The sequence below is a fragment of the Cyprinodon variegatus genome, unplaced genomic scaffold, assembly GCF_000732505.1.
Source record: "Cyprinodon variegatus isolate N-32 unplaced genomic scaffold, C_variegatus-1.0 Scaffold314, whole genome shotgun sequence".
NCBI lineage: Eukaryota > Metazoa > Chordata > Actinopteri > Cyprinodontiformes > Cyprinodontidae > Cyprinodon > Cyprinodon variegatus.
Window position 1 is genome coordinate 661,793 of NW_015150767.1, and position 18,774 is coordinate 680,566.

The following is an 18,774-nucleotide window of genomic DNA, read 5'->3' on the forward strand; positions in this document are numbered from 1 at the left end:
CAAGCCTACATATAAAAAAATATATTCATATAGCAGTGTACATAAACGATGCGCATCTTGCTCTGATCACACACAAATCTACAAATCTATACAGTCAGTACAATACTGACAAAGCATCGCTCCAAAGTAAAAATTCACAAATGAAAAAATACAATCCAGCAGTTTCAGCCCTTTTTAAAAAATTCCCAAAAAGAAAGAAAATGGGACAAAAAACAAGACTTTGCATCTGTCACATATATCAACAACATCTGGGTAAAGCTGAGAAAGCCTAAATTAGACAAATGAATCTATTGGACAACTTTAAACTGGATCAAACTAAGACGAGCACAGGATTAGGAAGATCGAATTCTGTTAATGGCATCATCCCAAATATCTTGTGTCAACTGGATTCCCTACTCTTTATCCCATGCATTTCTAAGTTTGACATTAGAATAAATCCTTGAATTTAAAATAAAACTATAGTTCATTGAAATCGTAGCTGTCTGAATTGGATTATACGCAATAATTTTTTTCCCAGGGCTGTTCAAGTGGTATAGAAGGAAAATTTGAGAAACATTTACAGATGAAAATTCCAACTTGTAAATAACAAAATAGATGAGTACCAGCTAAACTATATCTGGAAGATAAATTCGCAAAGCTATTAAATGCTCCTGATGTATAGAGGTTTCTTATTGGTTTTAAACCTCTATCATATCAAACTGGAAATGATGGGTCTTGTAAGACAAGAAGTTCTTGAGTTGCACTGGTTTATTGATTATGTTCCCTTGAAGAAGCTGTCACAATTTTTACCTTCTTGCAGCATTGTTGTAGTGGATTGAACTCTGACCGAACAGATACAGACAATAGCTGCATGCGTTTCGTCAACAGGAAGAGGGATCCACACAGCCACTCAACCTCTCAGCCAGACCTAAGACAGCCGATCCTTATCGCTCTCCATCATCACCAACACAGAGCCTGCTACCTGGAAACAAGAGCAGCCCGAGCAACATGGGCAAGGGTCGCATCCCCAGCCCCATCCCCATCCCAAGCATGGGCAGAAACACCTCTCTGGGTATGTGGCAAAAACATTACACCAATGTCTTCCTTGACTCCATGTCGGATGAACCTGTTTAACTTCCACCGGCATCCCTTGCATGTTGTCTCTCTAAATTACGCTTCCCTGAGCCAAGAAAAGAACAACAGTGTGTAAACACACTTCCTCACATCTATACTTGACATCCGCCCCCTTCCAACATGCACATCCTCACTCTTGTGTAAAAATGTTGTCGTCCCTTTAACCGGAAAAACAACAACAGAAAAAACACATCACACAGCTAGACTCTTGACTCCTCCCTGCCACCCACAGACACGCTGTGCTACGTTGCATGCGCCTGAACGACTGCAGACACCTCAACCCCACTGGGAGACCTCTGTGTGTACGTGTTTGTGTGTGTGTGAAATGTGACTGACTGTTTGTGTTTTACAGGAGTCCAAAGCCCTGTATTTAGCCCCAATGAAAACCCTGGCAGCGGAAACAGTGAAACCCAGCACACGTTATTTGCTTTTTAAGAGCTTCCTCGCATTATTGTCTGCCCGCGCTAGACCTTTTATACCCCTACCTCTGCTATCTGTTATTAAGACCAATCTAAAGCCTCTCATTATAACCCCCATCCCCCCACCCCTCACAAAACAATTTCACCAGCTTCTCTATAGTGGCTTTGAGGACGCGACACTTGTGTTCTCAGCAGTTATTTTCTGCCCGTTTTTTAACGGCCACCCAAGCGTACAGCGCTTCCTACAAGTCTGCTAATTAAACGAGGAGGGCAACGGAAACTTTGCATCCTTTTTATTTCTTTCAATTCCTCAAGTGCACATCAGCTTCAAAAGTGAGAAGTGTGGCACACAAACAACAAGGAGGGAGGGGAGGGTCTCTTTATGTTTTGAGCAACAACAAAAAAAACATATGGAGATGATAGAAGAGCCAAAATCAGATCGTATCAGACTCCCTGGTAAATCTTAATTAAAACCAAAATTAAATTGTTTTGCCTGTCACAGATTACAAATTATGGGAGAATTGCAGGAAAACTTACTTTCAATCAGTCATCTTACATCCAAGCTCTTCTTTTGTAAAACAAGAACAAAAGTAGGCTGCAATTCTCACTCTAAACCCTATTTTTTTTTTCTGCTTCGTCTTGTGCAGACATCCTGTCCAGCCTTAACTCCACAGCATTGTTTGGGGACCAAGACGCGGTGATGAAAGCCATCCAGGAGGCCAGGAGCATGAGGGAGCAGATCCAGAGGGAACAGCTCCACCATCAGCAGCAGCAGCCGGGCCACCAGAGTCTGGAGGCCAAACTGTCCGCACTCAGCAGCATGAACCTAAACAACAGCAACAAGGTGAGGGGGATGCGCTGATGAATGTAAGATGCACCCACTCTTGTCACTAATAAGTCAGGAAGTTGTTATCTCTTATGTAATACCAAATTCCTTCTCTTTGAGCTGGTTGTACATACATCTGATCTCACCATCTATATTGCTGAGTTCTTATTGGTGTATTCCAAATACATCACAAAGATCCTCTACTGAAGGAGAGAGAACTCATTGTCATCTTCAGGGAGCTTGATGAAGATGATCTAAGCTTTGCAGGCCATCAGAAAATGGTCATGTGATCAAATAGCGGCATTACTTAGTTAGGCTGTGGCATTTAAATTTGTGACTAAGGGCAAAAAAATGTACCAAGAAACATTTTTCACAGACCTATATACCAGCACCACCTATAAAAAAAAAAAGCAACTTTCGATATGAGAGCCATCAGCCCAGGATTAGTTTTGTAATTTGTTGTTGTTTGGTTTCATTGAGCACATTGTTGTCCCAGGATTCTCCTCTTACTGGACAGCAGTGAGAGCCCTACATTGTCGTCTACTACTACCCCATTTACGCCACCCTCTGAAAACTGAACCGCGCCAAGTTCGGGCCGAGCTTTGATCAGTTAACCCTGCTGATCTTGGTTCCTTACGACCATTTACACACCACACAAGCACGGTTCCTCGCCTCCTAGTGATGATCTACGATACTTCTCTAGAGGTATACACGCAAACCAACATGGCGGCACCCCTAACATTCAGGAATTTATGTTTTGTCATCATTGTGATATTTTGTTGTTTGCGGAGAGTCAGGCGAAAAAGGCAGTCTTTGCTGAATTTACTTGACAGAGTCTGCTTTTGGGAATTGGATATGACAAACAATAGGCTAACCAGAGCTTAAAAACGCTGGAAACAATGACGGACTTTCAGGTTCATCAAGCCGGGCGTACTCTGTGCGATTTTTTTCAATCGTTGCACACAGCTACTGCTCGCACTGTACGACTAAACCGCAGGGTTTAGTCGTACAGTGCGAGCTCACAGCTCACGATTTATTTTCGACAAGACACTCTCATGCCATCTGCCTGCTCACACTGTGAAACTAAAAACCAAGTCGGACTCAGCTCCACAGTAAGATGGAGCTGCTCTGTAGCTCTCTATCCTGAAGCCAAATAAATAGAAGGGGGATATTAAGCTCACTAGAGTGAACTGCTCTGCCTTGGCAATTTGTGCAATTTTGTGCTGAAAATCCTACAATGAAAAGGCGATGACATATTTGGAAAAAAGACATGGCTGAGCAAACGTGACTACTACGGTCTATAAATTTTACAGACAGAACTCCATTTCACTCATTGCATCCCTGCCATGCTGCTGTGTTTACATCTTAGTGGAAGAATAAAAAGAAGAATCCTTCTATGCGCATGCGCCCTGAGCGATTTGCCCACGACGGTCAGGAGAAAATTAAAAACATGCTTGATTTTCTCCCGACCTCACGATTCGGGAGGTGGTCGTGAGTGGCTGATCGCCCCTCGTACACTACACGACTCACGACACACGATCAGGCTGAAAGTCGGCCCAATTGAAAGATTCTTGCACGACTAGAAAATCTCACCGAAAATCGCACAGTGTATGCCCGGCTTTACACTGCTAAGCAAAATCATCACTGGAAATTGTGTGGGATGGTAGGAAAGCTAGTATTTTTGTGAATGTCTGAAATTTCATGGTCTGCTTATGGGCTCGTTGTTATCTGAGAGCCGAGCCAGAACTGAACCGCTCCAAGCCCTACTGATGAACTAGTACTGGTTTAAGCGCAGTTTGGTTGTGTCTGGCACGGTCCGGTTCAGTTGTGCCTGCTATTTACACTCAACAGTTATCTATGTTACAGTGCTTGGATGCTTGGACCGATCTCAGCATGGTTTAAAAAGAGTAGTGTAAATGGGACTTACTCTTCGACCCCTGCTTCAAGGTTTTCTTTGTGGTTGTAGCAATTTGTTGCACTTCCATTGTCCTTTACTGCACATTTTTTTTTTAACCGTTTAACATCAACAGGACTTTTTTTTGTCCGCACAGCTGCTCGCTGCATATTTTTGGATATGGCCCCGCCTTGTGCTTTTACCCAAATTTTTGCTTCTGGTGTCTAATCTCCACAAATTGTTATTTACCTGATGCCCAAATAAGCATTAAAAACTTTTTTTTCTTTTAGGTGATCCAGTTAGTTTTTTGAGCAGATTTCCTTTGCATAGCTGGTAACTAGCCCTAGGCCTGATCTCCAACTGACTGCCATGTATAGGTTTTCTTGCCACAGCATATCTTTGGAAATTACCTCATCAATATACCTTCAAGTGATGCAGAACCCTGTTGATGAGCCCAATCATTTTAATCTGGTGAATGGCAATAGGTAAACACCATACACTTCCAAAAGAGTCGGCCAAAATCAAGCTTGTTCCATCAATGCGGCCCTGTTGCTGGCAAGTGCAGCTAGATGATGAGTTCCCGTCACCACTGATTGGGGCTGGAACAACTAAATACCACAAACAATTGCAAATGATTTGACTCAGAAGCAAATAAAACACCCTAAACCAGCCCCAAATCTGTGTGCTAAAAACCAGATGTTACCAAGTATAAGTACTAGATTTTTGGCCAGTTTTAACGACCTAACACTTAATACTAATATACCACCTCCAACCTGCGTTGGGGATTCTTTGGTTCCCTCCTGGAGCTTTAGTATCTTTCTGCCTTGTTCTTAAACATTCTTCCAGAGACGGCGACACACAACTCTGCGGTTCTAAGGCCCCTTCATTCCTGTGGCTCATTTTTCTTTTGTATTACCTTGGCTGAGTGTCCAGGACTTCTCCTCAAACAGAGCCTTGGTCTGAGGAATATTCATGGATGATATTTGGTGTCATTTGGCTCAGGCTGCTGCTGCTCTTAAGAACGTCTCTTTTTTCTCCTCTCATCTCTATGGCCACCCAGAAGCCAAGAGCTTTGAAGAGGGAGCAGCTGGGCCAATGACAAGTGATGGTTTTGGCGTGTTAGCGTGTGTATGTTTGTGAGCTTGCCTTGACTATATGGGTTTGCCTTTTTTTTTGATTTGATAGATCTTGTTAACATTAGCCTGTGTCCTTGTGTGTGTTTTTGGCCTGCAGGAGGTCAATTAAAAGGTGTTTTTTTTTTCTTTTCTTTTGAGAGAGAAAGCCTCCTTGTCTAGAATTCTGTATCCAGTTTCCATTCTCCACAGTTTGCAGAGCTTGTCCTGTTGATGGGATTTTTTTTTGCCAATTTTAATGTCTATTCAAGAACTTTGAAGCTATAAAACCAGCTTTGAAAGTAAATATATTTTCTACAGCCATTAAAATAGGTTTTATGTATAGTTTCAGAAAGCAAAAAAATATTTTTCAGCATTATATGCAAGTCTAGCTAGTTTGCTTTTGAGATAAATAAATGAGCAAGAAATTCCAAACTTTTGTCACTTTAAGGGTGGAGCAACTTCAAAAAGTAAACTGCCTGTGATTGGTTACATTTCAAGAAATCCCACCTCAGTGCCGTTTTCTTTCTAGTTACGGCTAGTAATGTCAGCAAGGCATCTTTCGGCTAATAGCTGTTCTCTTCTAGTGTAGAATTTTGACTTCATATGCATCAGCCATCTCCGTCATCAAAGACGTCTTCATCAACTTGAAGTCAAAAAATGTATAAAAATGAACTCAAAGCCTCACTTTTTTGCAATTAACAGTGAAGCTAATGTTAGCTTAGCTCATACGAAGTTAATAATTCCACATGAAACATTTTAGACAATATTGCTACTAGTGTTAGAACACATTCATGACTATCAATGACTTTACTTAACCAACTTTTACTCTTTAAAAGAACAGCTATTAGCCTCAAGATGCTTCACTAACATTACAAGCAACTAGGAAGAAAATGTAGAGAAGGAGCATGGATTGAGGGTCGTGCGGTGTTAAATCTGCACGCATAGAACGCTTAAAATGTACGTTGAGATTAGTACAAGTAGTAACAACGTTCACACAGAAAAGTGTTCTTTGGAAAAAAAACTTTTGTATGATGTGTTTTCTAAAGAGAAATTATGGGATTTATGAGTTTCTCATGGTTCAGTCCACCATTCAGACTTGATCAAGATACAGATTTGCCACAAACAACATTCTCTGCCCATCTGGAACTGTTATCTCTTCTGTTGTCTGTCTCTTGGGCTTATTAAAATGGAGCCTTCGTACCGAGATCCCATTTCCACGGGAGAAAGTTACATCCCAAACATTTTTAATCAGTCTGAGCAGCCCATCATGGACTCTAACGATTATGGTGACTCTCCTGTGCAATTGATCCCATGTTGCTTAAAACCAAGCAGAGAGAAGGGGAGGAGGGAACTTATAAATATTTTAGGGGTGGAGACTTTGAACACTCCTCAACCCCAAGTAGGTCATGATTGGTGCGCTCTAAGGCTGGTTTATTTGGAGTCTTTTAGACTTGTTTGCTTTGCCTCTTTAGGAGGAAAACATTTGAAATCTGAAAAAAATAAAATAAAAATATATATATATGTATATATATATATATACATATATATATATATAGTGATTTGCCCAACATTCTGTCCCAAGTGGGTTTTTCGTTATAAGTCATTACACCAGTAAACACTACAAAAAAATACTCATAAACATAAATTATATAACAGCTGCAGATGAATTCCTAATAAAAGTTTAATGTGAGTTGTCTACTGCAGGACCAGAGATGAGTTTTTGCTTCAAAGCGATTTTTTTTTTTTTTTTTTAAGGTGGGTGGCTTATACAAAGAAAAGTGATGTGTTGCTGGAACTCTGCATTTTCGGAAACATTTTATAGGAACCAAACCAAAGCAATGCAGTTATTTAGTTTACAGCTGCAAGCCTACAAATAAAAATCTCATAGGGAAAGTTTCAAAGTGATTGTTTCCTGTTTAAAGATGTGGGGATATGTTGTCATGTTGTTGTTCACCACCTAACAACAGGCGCTAACACACTTTTATTTTTCTCTCAGATGTGAACGCATCAGTATCTAAATCTGGACCAACGGTTCTGTTCAGTTCTTATTTTATTATTTTGTTCTCCTTTCCCCCCTGAACTCACCAAAGACTTTCTCTGTGTTTTAAACAATTCATGGATGGAACTTGCCAAAGACCCAAAAGTGTGACTCACCACTTCCACCTCAGGAGGCAAGAAAAGCGGCACTTTTTCTTTACGTTGGACTGCCCTTTATTTTCTGTTCGCCAAATAAGTTTCCAACTCAGTTTCTTCCCCTTGAATGTTCAGCCCAAGCCCTTTTGTTTTATGACACTGCACTGACAGCACATTTGTCTTTTATTGAGAAACAGGGCAAAAGCTGTAATTGATATCTCAGTGTTAAGTGTTGAGCTATTTATTGCTCCCGCCAATGTAGCTCAAATGGAGTAACTGGACGGCTACATGAGTGAGTATATTTATCTCATTCGTCTTTTCGTCCCACAGTATCCAGCATTGACTATAAAGACACTTCTCTGAGAAGTTAAAGGGATTTCATCCTTCATGTCCTGGCTCTGTGCTGGCCTTGGCCATGTTAAGGTCATTATAGTTACAGACTACAGGCCTGGCCAGTTAGTGGCATTGTTGAGTATCACCTTACGCTTACGTTGCTTCCAGCTGGCCCGCGGCTGCCAGAGCTCACAGAAATAGTCTGTGTTGTACTGTGTGGGTGTGCACATATATATACAAAATAAAAAAACTTTGTACACGGTTGTTTTTTATCTTAGCAGTCACAAAGCATTCAGAAGGTCCAAACTGGGCCTGTAAGGCATTTGAAAGACTTATTATGTGATGACAACCTGGAATCAGTCATTTGTTGTGTGACAATATAAGAACAAAGAGCCATTTAGGTAAATTAGTGCAGGTCATAAATAATTGGTGTTCATAAGATGGTTAACATGGACACCGATGTACACTGTAAAAACCAACCTATAAGGTTTACTCAAAATAAGCAAATGTAGCAATCAGTGGCAGGTATAATAGATTTGGGTCCTGAGGCGAAGACGCAGAGCCCTATGAAATGAAGAGAAAACAAAAATTAGTTGAGGTATACAGATACAGACATCTGAGCAGAACACATATGCTTTATTTGTTTTAACTTTTCTCCTTTTTCCAGTTCTTTTTTCTCATTCCTTCCATGTCTTCCCCTTTTGTACTTACTTCCTGTTCTTCTTCCATCTCGTCTTCCTTTACATATTTTTTTTAACCCCTTTTTTGTCAAAGTCTTTATATTTTCTCCCTTTTATACCTAAAATCTTATTTGTGAATCTTAGTCTTAGCAAATGTTGCTATGAGATTCATATTCACCTACTGAAGAATTCCCAAAGGCTGAAAATTTCTTGGAAATTCAGCATCGTGGGAACTGCTACTCAATATAAAGACGGCATAAGGTTTTAAGAAATTTCAAACACTCTGATACTGAGCTGCAGTGCAATGTCTAAGACCGCACAGCAGTTGTCACTCCTAGTGGAAGTGGGTCTTAAGGGTTGGTTATACTCCCGCAGCATTGTGTAGTAGTGAGCTTGTCGCAGGTATGACGCAGATATTTTTGATTTATGCCCAATATTGAAGCGAAAAGGGGCGGGGATCCAGGTGGAAAAAGGGTCCCAGCGTTCTCGCGCACCTCACTCTTCTAGCTGTTCCATGTTCACAAGTCGTTTTCTGCAATTTCAGTCATACAGACAAAACAAGCCAGTAAGGTACCAAACAGAAAACACATATAGTATAGCGGATGTAGATCTGACCAAACAGAGGTCTCCTGTACAGCAGAGGATCTGTGGAGGGAGCAGGGACGTCTCTACATTCACTGCGACACACACGCAGACGAGCTAAAATCGAAGTATAAATCAGCCTTAAGGTGACATTGGGTGTTTATTATTGAGTGACTCAGAGACCTGAATAAAATATTCCTACTATAGGTGTTGCATTTAGGAATTTTAAAAGAGTGAAACGTATTATTTTTAACATTAAATACTGATTTTTTTTAAAAGCCATTTTGTAGTTCCCATGGTTCCTAAATGCAACAGCTTTCCAATATTTCCTTCAAGCGCTTAAACTGCAAGCCATAATCGCATAACCTATTTAAGACCTGCCCACGCAGTGACACAGACATCAATTTGAAAAAAAAACAAACAAACAATTAAATGAAATATTTAATCTCAAAAGCAGTTTCAAACATTTCTTTTCAATTTTTAAAACTTTCCAAATAATTTTCAGCTTCAAAAACATCCTTTTTGGACAAATTTTATGGCTACAATTTAGCTCCATACTTTCCATCTTTGGAGAAATTTCCCAGCCATCAGAGCATAGATCTGGTTTCACCAGCAAAGCTTCATTTAAGACTCTGAACAGTTTTAAATCAAATATATACTAGGTCTGCTCTTAGGCTCAAATTCCCCTTACCCCTTAAATTTTTAAATAACGGTTTTCATTTATTTCTAAAGATTTACAACCTACAGGAAGCATAAATTTTGGGCTCTTACATTTAATATGGCGCCGACTCTACAGAAAGTCTTTTGTCTAAAATTGGGCAGCGTGCTTAAAGGTAAAGCAGAAAAGAGTCAAAGCAAGAAGAGCAAGTGGCCTGTACCCTTTCTGCTGGAGGAAGAAAATGTGGGCTCAGATGGATAAGAGGTCTGATTAAAGGTTAAGATATTTCTCCATGTGATGACTCAATAATATATGTGGATATAATAGATGTATGCAACGTAACTCAAGGTAACACCTGTAAATAGACTAGTAAAATACTGGCAGCCTCGAGGGATGTGTAGGCGAGAACACTTAGTTTTGATTTGGAGAGATGAAAAAAATAACAGCAAAGGTTTAGAGACAATTAAGAAGAAGGAAAACTTAGGAAGAAAGAAAGGTAAGGGGGACTGAGGAGGTCGCCAAACTTGACTGGTCCAGGAGGAAACAGTAAACTGCTCTGGGTCAGCTGAAGCGAGACTGTGCTGGCAGAATGCTGAGCTGTAGCTGTGGTAATAAGCTCAATACAGTATGAATTAAAAGAAGTAGACAAAAAAAGGAAACAGTCCAACACACAGGGAAAAGTTTGAGGCGTTGCCGTAGCAACAGCAGTAGGAGGCAAACGCCAAGAACAGGAGAAACCAAGCAGAACAAAAAGAGTCGAGTGACTCTTAAATTTAGAAATATACATTTGACAGCAGCGTATTGTCAGGCCAGTGGAACCAGTGATGAGTTGAAACGGCTGCTCTAGGTCGTTGGATGCGTCCCTGAGGTTTTTTTTTCCTTTTTTTATTTTTACCAGATTAACGTTTTCAGAGTGAGTGTTGCACTTCTTTTAGACTGTTCTCCTTTTTTTCCTCCCCTCTCGTTTTTTGGTGCATAAGCTCCATAACGAGAGAGAAAATGTCTATTACTGTGCTCCAAAAGGCAGTGGTCCAGTTAGAAACCAGCGAACACGCAGGCCAAACCTATTTCAATCTCAACTAAAACAAAGGAGGGACAGCTCCTTATTGCATTTGCCACAAGGACTTTTAGGAAAAGCAAAAAAGGAGACCAACCACGAGGAATAACTTGAAATGTTGACAAAGATCTGCTGTTAATCTGCCACTTGGATCTTCCAAACTCCATTGATGCCGTCTTGGTTAATTTACTAAAACCCCAACCCTTTATTTTTTTAACTTTTCCATTGGTCTCCTCCTATTTACCACAGAAGAACATACGGCTCCAGCTGCTTAACCTGTTTAAAAATTATGCACTATAGAACATCTGACATTCAGCTTTTAGAGGGAGGTTGCCAAACTTCTTCTCACCACATCTTCAGTAAAAGCATCATCTGAGGGCGGCCTTCCACAATCAGCCTCTTGGCAAAGCTTGAGTCTAACAAGAGGTCCTCTGTGGACTTGAGTGCCTATTCTTCTTGAAATTAGTTTTCCATTCCTTACTTCATCTCACTCCGCCGTTCCCGCCCTCTTCTTTTTTTTCTCTTTTCTTTTGTGCTTTGTTAGGAGGTTGCTTCCTGCGGTGAGCGTGGCACTGCCCGGGCACATGTTCTGTGGTAGGCCTGATTACAGCCCTGCTGTAGTGCTGACATTGGCCTGCACCAGCTCCTCATCTTTAAACACACACATACGCAGTCTTTCAGTGGGCCCTAAGTTCCACCAACTCTGCCAGCAGCTACCGCGGCATGACTTCACCCGGCAACCATTCTTTGCGTCAAACAAAATGCCTCTGTCACCAGAAAAAGAACGGTAGCTCAGAGGGAGGAGGAGGAGGAGAAAGGGCGAAAAAGAAAGAGAGGGGTGGGGAAGGAGAGAAGAGCGTGGATGTGCGGTGGCTGTGTGAAGGATTTGATGTTTTCGGGCCACACTTGGGGATAATTTTAGCCAAGAGGCCCCCAGATGACAAGCTGCTCTGAGAAGGTCTCTCCAAAGTGGAGTGGCAGGCAGATTGGCAGAATTAGAGCAAGCACAGAATTATGGGAAGATGGAGAAGCAAAAAAACAAAAACAAAACAAATGTACAGTCTGTGTGCATGGCGGCCAAATGAGTTTCCTTTTAGTATAGAAATACAGAAAAGTGGGTAACACACACTTTAGAAAAGGGAAAACCTTTTTAGCTTTTTTGATTTTCTAAATAAGAAAACAAAAACTGTTAGCTCTATTACAACAGTATATTTAAAGATGAAGACTTAGAATCAGAAAACGAAGGCAAAGTTAGATTTTTAATTTTGGATTCACTGTCCATGACTTACACCTTACATGCTGATCTCACTGTAGCTCCATAAGGACTGTTTTCCAGCAAACCCATGCAATGTCATCGTTTCTGCAATGAAGTTTATTTCATGCAACAGTTTAATGCAAAACGTCTCTTTGTGTTTTACGTACTGCTTCCTATATAGGCGGGTAATGTGTAGGGAAAACTAGTTGTTTCTCATTTTCCGTTACTCTGTTCTTCTTTAGGATATTTGGTAACATCTTGTTTCCAAGTACGTTAATTTCTCTATCAACAGGAAAACCTGATGGCTGTCATGTACACGATGCTTTTATGTTTGCTTATGACATTAAACATGGGGATGTTTTCTGAACTGAAACCAATAATATGGAACATTGTTGGTATTTGTGTTCCAGTCCCAGTTAACCTTGTTTATTGAATGATTGAGATGCCATTTTGGAACCATGGCAATCCTATATCACTGTTCTGAGAGATCAGACTGGGTGCTGGCCTTGTTGGAATGACAGCTACCTTAGACGAATTGTGAAAAATGTCGGCTGTGGAAAGACACGCAATCCAACAATTTTGTAGGAGCATTGTTATGACCAGCATGACCAAAGGCAGTCGTACTGGATTACTAGATTCAATTAGCTGGTAGCCTAAATAATGTTGGGAAAGCATCCTAGGGCTCTTGTTTCATAGGATTTTTTTATATACTCCTAAATGCATTTGATCACCTTTAAATTCTTTATCAAAGATGTATTTTAAAAAATTAAAATTTTTTTCCTTTGTACCAGATGTTGTGATCATTGCATCTCTACACCTTTTTGTCAAACTGCAAGTAAACCCTGCAAGAATGTCAGTGGGCTGCAGCTCAGAAAACAATGTGTTCACTCAGTCAGCAGGTCTGGGAGAACATAGATCCAATATCTGTACTGGAAAATCTCTTGCTCCTGCAGGCTGTGTGCGTGAAACTGAGCAGATCTGTGGCTATCAGATAACCTGTATCCACCACAGCTTCTTGTTAAATCATCATATCTCAGCTGAACGACATTATCTTTTTACATTGCTAATTTCAGGCATGAAATATAAAAACTTGAAGAAAACAGGCTTTTATAACATTACATTTTTCATATTTCTAAAATGTTGAGTTTTTGCTTGTATCAAAAGCCTCTAAGCAGGTTTCATGTCATTGCAGGAGAGGCTGCATTATGAGACTCTGAGCCAGCACCTGGGGAAGCTGGGAGAGGATGCAGGGAAGATGGTCCATCGAGTCATTGACCTGACTAGACCAGAGGATCTGGATGGTGGGTGCTTTTTTTTCTTTTTTTTTTTTTACCTCCATTCCACTCTTTACTTTCTTTGCCCACCCTAGGGTCTTTTACAACCGTTGATCAGTTTCTCTTGTTTTCAGATGAGCTTTTATTCACCCTTGTTACTCAAAAATACATACAGATCTATTAAAAATCCAATTTAACCAAATATAAAAGGAAAACAGTCGTTTTTATTGATAATTTCTTTGTAATTCAGTTGGCGTCAACTTTGCTGAAACTATGCTCCCTGCAGTTTAAATTGAAAGCCAATATTTTTTTTTAAAACACTAGATTATATTATCTTCTTAAGTCTCCCATTTATTTTCAGGATTAAAGCCAAAGTCAGACAGAGCTGCAGTCCATTTTAATTTGTCTAAAAAATGATCAGAAATGACATTTTAAGTACACGGTATCTCATACGGTTTGTCCTAAACGTTCCACAGAACATAAAATATTCTCACTAAACGTCGCCTTAGAACACTCCAACCTCAGCCCACCTGTTTCTCATAAAGCACCACTGTTTACAAGAGATGAGAAGCTGAGGAGTGCTCATCGTGATTTAGTTTAGAGGCAGAGGATAAACACAGGAGCCTGGGGACTGAGATAGTATCAGTAGGGAGCAAACTGACTACAGTGCGCGATATTTGTGTCAAGATCTGCAAGGCATTTGAGAAAGACCTCACTAGAATGGTGTTGTTGGCTTTTGTTTTCACAGCAAACTAAAAAAGAAAAAAAAAAACAATTCAGGGTTAAATTCTTTGTTTTATATTGTTTTTTATGATGAAAAGATGGGAAAGCATATGTGCTTATTTTGTCACCCCTTAGGGAATACTATCACAGAGGCGCGAGTGTTCAGAGAGGCACGCGGCAGGAACAGCAGCGAGCCCCACATCAAGAGGCCCATGAACGCCTTCATGGTTTGGGCCAAAGACGAGAGGAGGAAGATTCTGCAGACCTTCCCTGACATGCACAACTCCAACATCAGCAAGATCCTGGGTGAGATTCTCCTCCCCTCCCTTTTCTCAAACAATAATTCCTTGACTCATTTTCCTTTCAAACAGGACTATTAACTCCTTTAAAGAACCAGTTAAAACTAGATATGCATGGAGAAACCATCTATTGAGTGAAATATGGCGTTTTTTTTGCTATGTCTTGATCTGGTTGGACAATTTGGAAATCCAAGAGGCTACAGGGTTGTGCTTTTCACAACAGCCTTCAGTATGGATGTTAAGTTCCCAAAGTGGGGTGTCAGAACCCACTTAGGAGATCACTAGACACCAAGTGGAGCGTCGCAAGATAGTTCTCACAAGCACTGGGATGATTCCTGAGGTATAATGTATGGAAATAAATGGGAATGGCCCATGAGATAAGTAAGTGTAACATTTATTTATTTACATCTAATATATGATTCAAATATATAATTTACTCATAAAATTCACAAATAGATCATTAAACATGAATATAATTACCTAATTATATTGGTATTTTGTGGATCACAGGCTGAAATATTTTGGAAGCCCTGCTGTAACTGAGGGAAGATTAATTTTCAAAAGTATAGCAAATGAGAGGGAGAGTTTATCTGAACGGTACAGACATGTTTGTGATTCATTTACACTGAAAATGAGAGTAGGACTTTCAGGCGATCTGCTTAATGTTTTTGTAATGCTAGCGTTTGTAAATGCGCTAATTGCTAATATATTTTTTTATTTAATCATGCAGTTTATTTATCATCATGCTGGAAATACAACACAATACATGCTGTGTAAGTACACCAGCTATTTCCAAGTTGATGAGTGAAAGGGTCAAAGATTTTAAAAGGGGGCCTAAATTTTTCTCGAGTACTGGATATTGGCCAGATGTACTTATGAAATGGACAACATACGGGTTAATAGTAGATACACCATAGAATATCTCAGTGTAATGATTACACTGTATTTACTATAGAGAGCAATATCCAGTAATTAATCAATACATAAAACATGGGCGGCGCTAGACGAGGGGCCAACAGGGCCCGATGCCCCTGTAGAACTGGTCACAGCCCCTGCACTGAAAACTTAAACTGTAAAATTTTAATTTTAAGTCATTTATTTCTTTAAATATGTGTAAATAGCCTTGATTTAAGCAGATATGTAAAAAAAATTGTAGCTGGAATAAAAAAGAAAAATAACAATTTTATAGTATCACTATATCAAGTGGATATTTTCAAATTATTTTGTTTTAAGGGCCAAACTCCTCCTTCCTTTGGTAGATCATCTTATTTATGTGCTCAAATAGAAAAATAGAAAAAAATTTAAGAAACTTTTACCTATTTTAGGTCAGATTTTGCAGTGTAATATTAAAGGTATAGTGGAGGATTTTCGCCCGCCCTATCCACTTTAAAAAAACAATGCACAACCCTGTACCTGCTCCCAAAAGGGAACGCCTATTAAACACATGCAAGAGCGTGCACAAGCCCATTTCTCCTCGTGCACGCTGTGTTTTAAAGTTGATGTTTGCATCGCTCACACAAGCTTACTTTCCAAAAGAAGATTTGCAATTTTTCCACTGTAAGACTCACCACTGGTAAGTGAAAATGGCGACCAGCACGTAGGACATCCTTATGTAAACATATCACCAGAATGACTGACAATTTAAAGGGACCACTTATTTAGATGATCCACCCTGAAAAAGAACATCCTCAACTATACCTTTAAATAAGTTTCATATTACTGTATGATATGTTTTCACAGAAAAGACCACTCACCTATTTGTTACTTAAAATAAATTAATATCTTGTTAAAGATTGGCTCTGTGTACTCACTGACTCACTCAATAAACTAAAAAATGCGCCCTTGCTTGATTTGTTTGTGTTGTTCTTTGCCCCTATTAAAAACTGAGATTAAACACACATTGCTGTGAGCTTAGTCTTTAGCTCGCACAGCAAGATGGAGAGGGAATATGACATTTTTCCGTTTTCATCAAGCTCTTTTTCTCTGGACCTAATGCAAAAACTTGCATTTTAATCACTTTTTCCCTTTAATAATTCGATTTTTATTCTTAGTGCTATAGATGTACCCAGGAGTACTGGTTGGAATGAGGCCAAATAGTTTATGGTGTAGTTTGTGAACAGTCAGGTACATTACAGAGGCATTGTGAGAATAGTTATGCTCGCTAAGCCTCAGGAGACTGAAAAAGTGGAAAATCGTTTAGTTAGACCACGTTAAGGAGTGTATGAATTCTTTTTGGATTATCACAAGCTTTAAGAGATGGGTTGGGAATGTCATACACCATATGATATTACATTATGGCAAAGAAGGTTAAATGAGAATGAAAAGTTCAGAAAGTAGAAGATATGTCTTGACTTAAACAACAATGCAGCATATTTAGATAGTTTAGTTCTACGATGATCGATATGTCTTTTTAAAGTTAAGGAACTCCTCAAAATGCATCCCCAAAAAATTAGTAGAACTGCCTCTTTCAGTATTTTATCCAGTGCTAAATCCAAGTATTATTAAATTCTTTCTGTCTGTGGTATAATAGCTTCCCAAAACTGGTGGTAGCATGTCAAAGCTTTAGAAAAATCTGGAATTGGAACATCAGCCACATAATCCAAAAATGGCAGTTTGCTAAAATCATCCCCCCACACTGTATTTCACAGTTCACAGGGTTTCCTACCAACAAACTGCAGATTATGCGAGGGGCTAAAGTGCTCTTCAACCAGTACACAGAGCTCCTCTGTCACCTTGACTTGTGTGATGGATGCATTCAGTTCAAATCCTTGTGGATTCTGACCTCCTCCACACAGATATCCATTCACCCTGCGCTGAGCGTAACGCTTGTTCATGCTTCATTCCTAAGGCCTCCGATGTTCTACACAGAGTCAGAGCCAGCGGAACGTAAATGCTGCTCCTGAGCCGTCAACAAAATGCTCTTTCCTGACAGGTTCTATGGTGTTGACTCAGTTTTGACTAACAGACATCATCCTTTACGTGACGAAAGCTCTGTGAATAAGCCTTCTGGGTCGTTATTATTCTTGTGTAATGAGACTCAGAGGGGAAAAAAAAGAAGGAATTGTGTACGTGTATATGACCATACATATACAGTCCATGTCCTCCCAACATTAAAAAAAACACAGCTGGCTTTTTGGGGAGAAGGTGGGTGGCAAGCTTGAAACAAACTCCCCTCTGTTTCCTGTGTCACAAAAGTACAAGAAAAGTTTGTGATAAACCTCGATAAACAGACAAGCGAGGCTGAGTGTGTGTAATCAAAGCGCTTCACAGATGTGCTGTGTTCCCGCAGTAAGGGCCTCGTCCACTTGTTACTGAGGTCCTCTTTACTAGGAAACAGTAGAGGCACAAAATGTATCATTCTTCTTGGGCTAAGGGCGAGCAGACAGGAATCCACTTCTGGTTTTAAACAGCCTCTAATGCCTAACAGTGGGTCATCACATTCCAAAAAAACACACCAGGACATGCCTTCAGTTAGCTGTCCTTTACCTTAAACTTTATAAAGTGTTTTTCTACAGATATCTTATGTGTAGAGTTAACTTTGTAATGGGGAAAAGAATAATAATAAAAAAACTCCACCATGTGTTTCAGGTTCTCGCTGGAAAGCCATGACCAACCAGGAGAAGCAGCCGTACTATGAGGAGCAGGCCCGCCTAAGCAAAATCCACTTGGAGAAATATCCCAACTACAAGTACAAGCCACGGCCCAAGAGGACCTGCATCATCGACGGCAAGAAGCTGCGCATCGGGGAGTACAAGCAGCTGATGCGCTCGCGGCGTCAGGAGATGAGGCAGTTTTTCGTGGGGTGAGCAGAGCTTTTCATTCTGAAACTTGAGGTGACTGAGGATTGGTTGGTGAACAAATCATTTCATTCCCTACTTGAAAATAGAATAGAAATAAAAATGCTATTTAATTCGCTGCTCTTGCTCTGTTGATTGAGATTGAGAATGTGATAACAGTGGGTAGAATTATAAAACTTAACATAATTTAATCTTTTTAAAAGACCATCATTTATCCATACTGCTGCAACATAATAACACCCTAATATTATTAGCTGTTTAGATTATGTTATCTATAATATCTAAGTTCTTAGCTCTGTGACAAAAATATGGAGAAAACTATTGTCTTGCAGGGTAATATACATTAATAACACAAATCCAACAAGTTAAATTAGCTCCTTAAAAGGAAAGTTTAGAGATTTCAAGTGAGGGTTTTGTAAAAGACTATCAGTTTTATCTTCCATACAGTAGATAACGCTATCTACTTTCCTACCAGAAGTGGAAATCTAAACCATTAAAAAAAAAACAAGTGTCACATTGACTATGATGACATTTTTGAGAGATATTAATCAGTGGCGGCTGGTGAAAAATATTTTTGGTGGGGCTGATATAGCCTAGTGTATGTCTCCAACTAATC

At 39.8% G+C, this 18,774-nt stretch overlaps 1 protein-coding gene across 3 annotated transcripts in view; it reads left to right on the forward strand.

Moving 5' to 3' along the window:
• LOC107090887 (transcription factor SOX-6-like) overlaps nt 1–18,774 on the forward strand; it is a 154,598-nt gene that overhangs the window by 131,106 nt on the left and 4,718 nt on the right. For all 3 annotated transcript variants that reach the window (XM_015384497.1, XM_015384499.1, XM_015384498.1), the window contains 5 exons: nt 868–1,051; nt 2,180–2,376; nt 13,258–13,366; nt 14,198–14,368; nt 17,950–18,163. In XM_015384497.1, the coding sequence (XP_015239983.1) occupies nt 868–1,051; nt 2,180–2,376; nt 13,258–13,366; nt 14,198–14,368; nt 17,950–18,163 (875 nt within the window). The remainder of the gene's footprint in view (nt 1–867; nt 1,052–2,179; nt 2,377–13,257; nt 13,367–14,197; nt 14,369–17,949; nt 18,164–18,774) is intronic.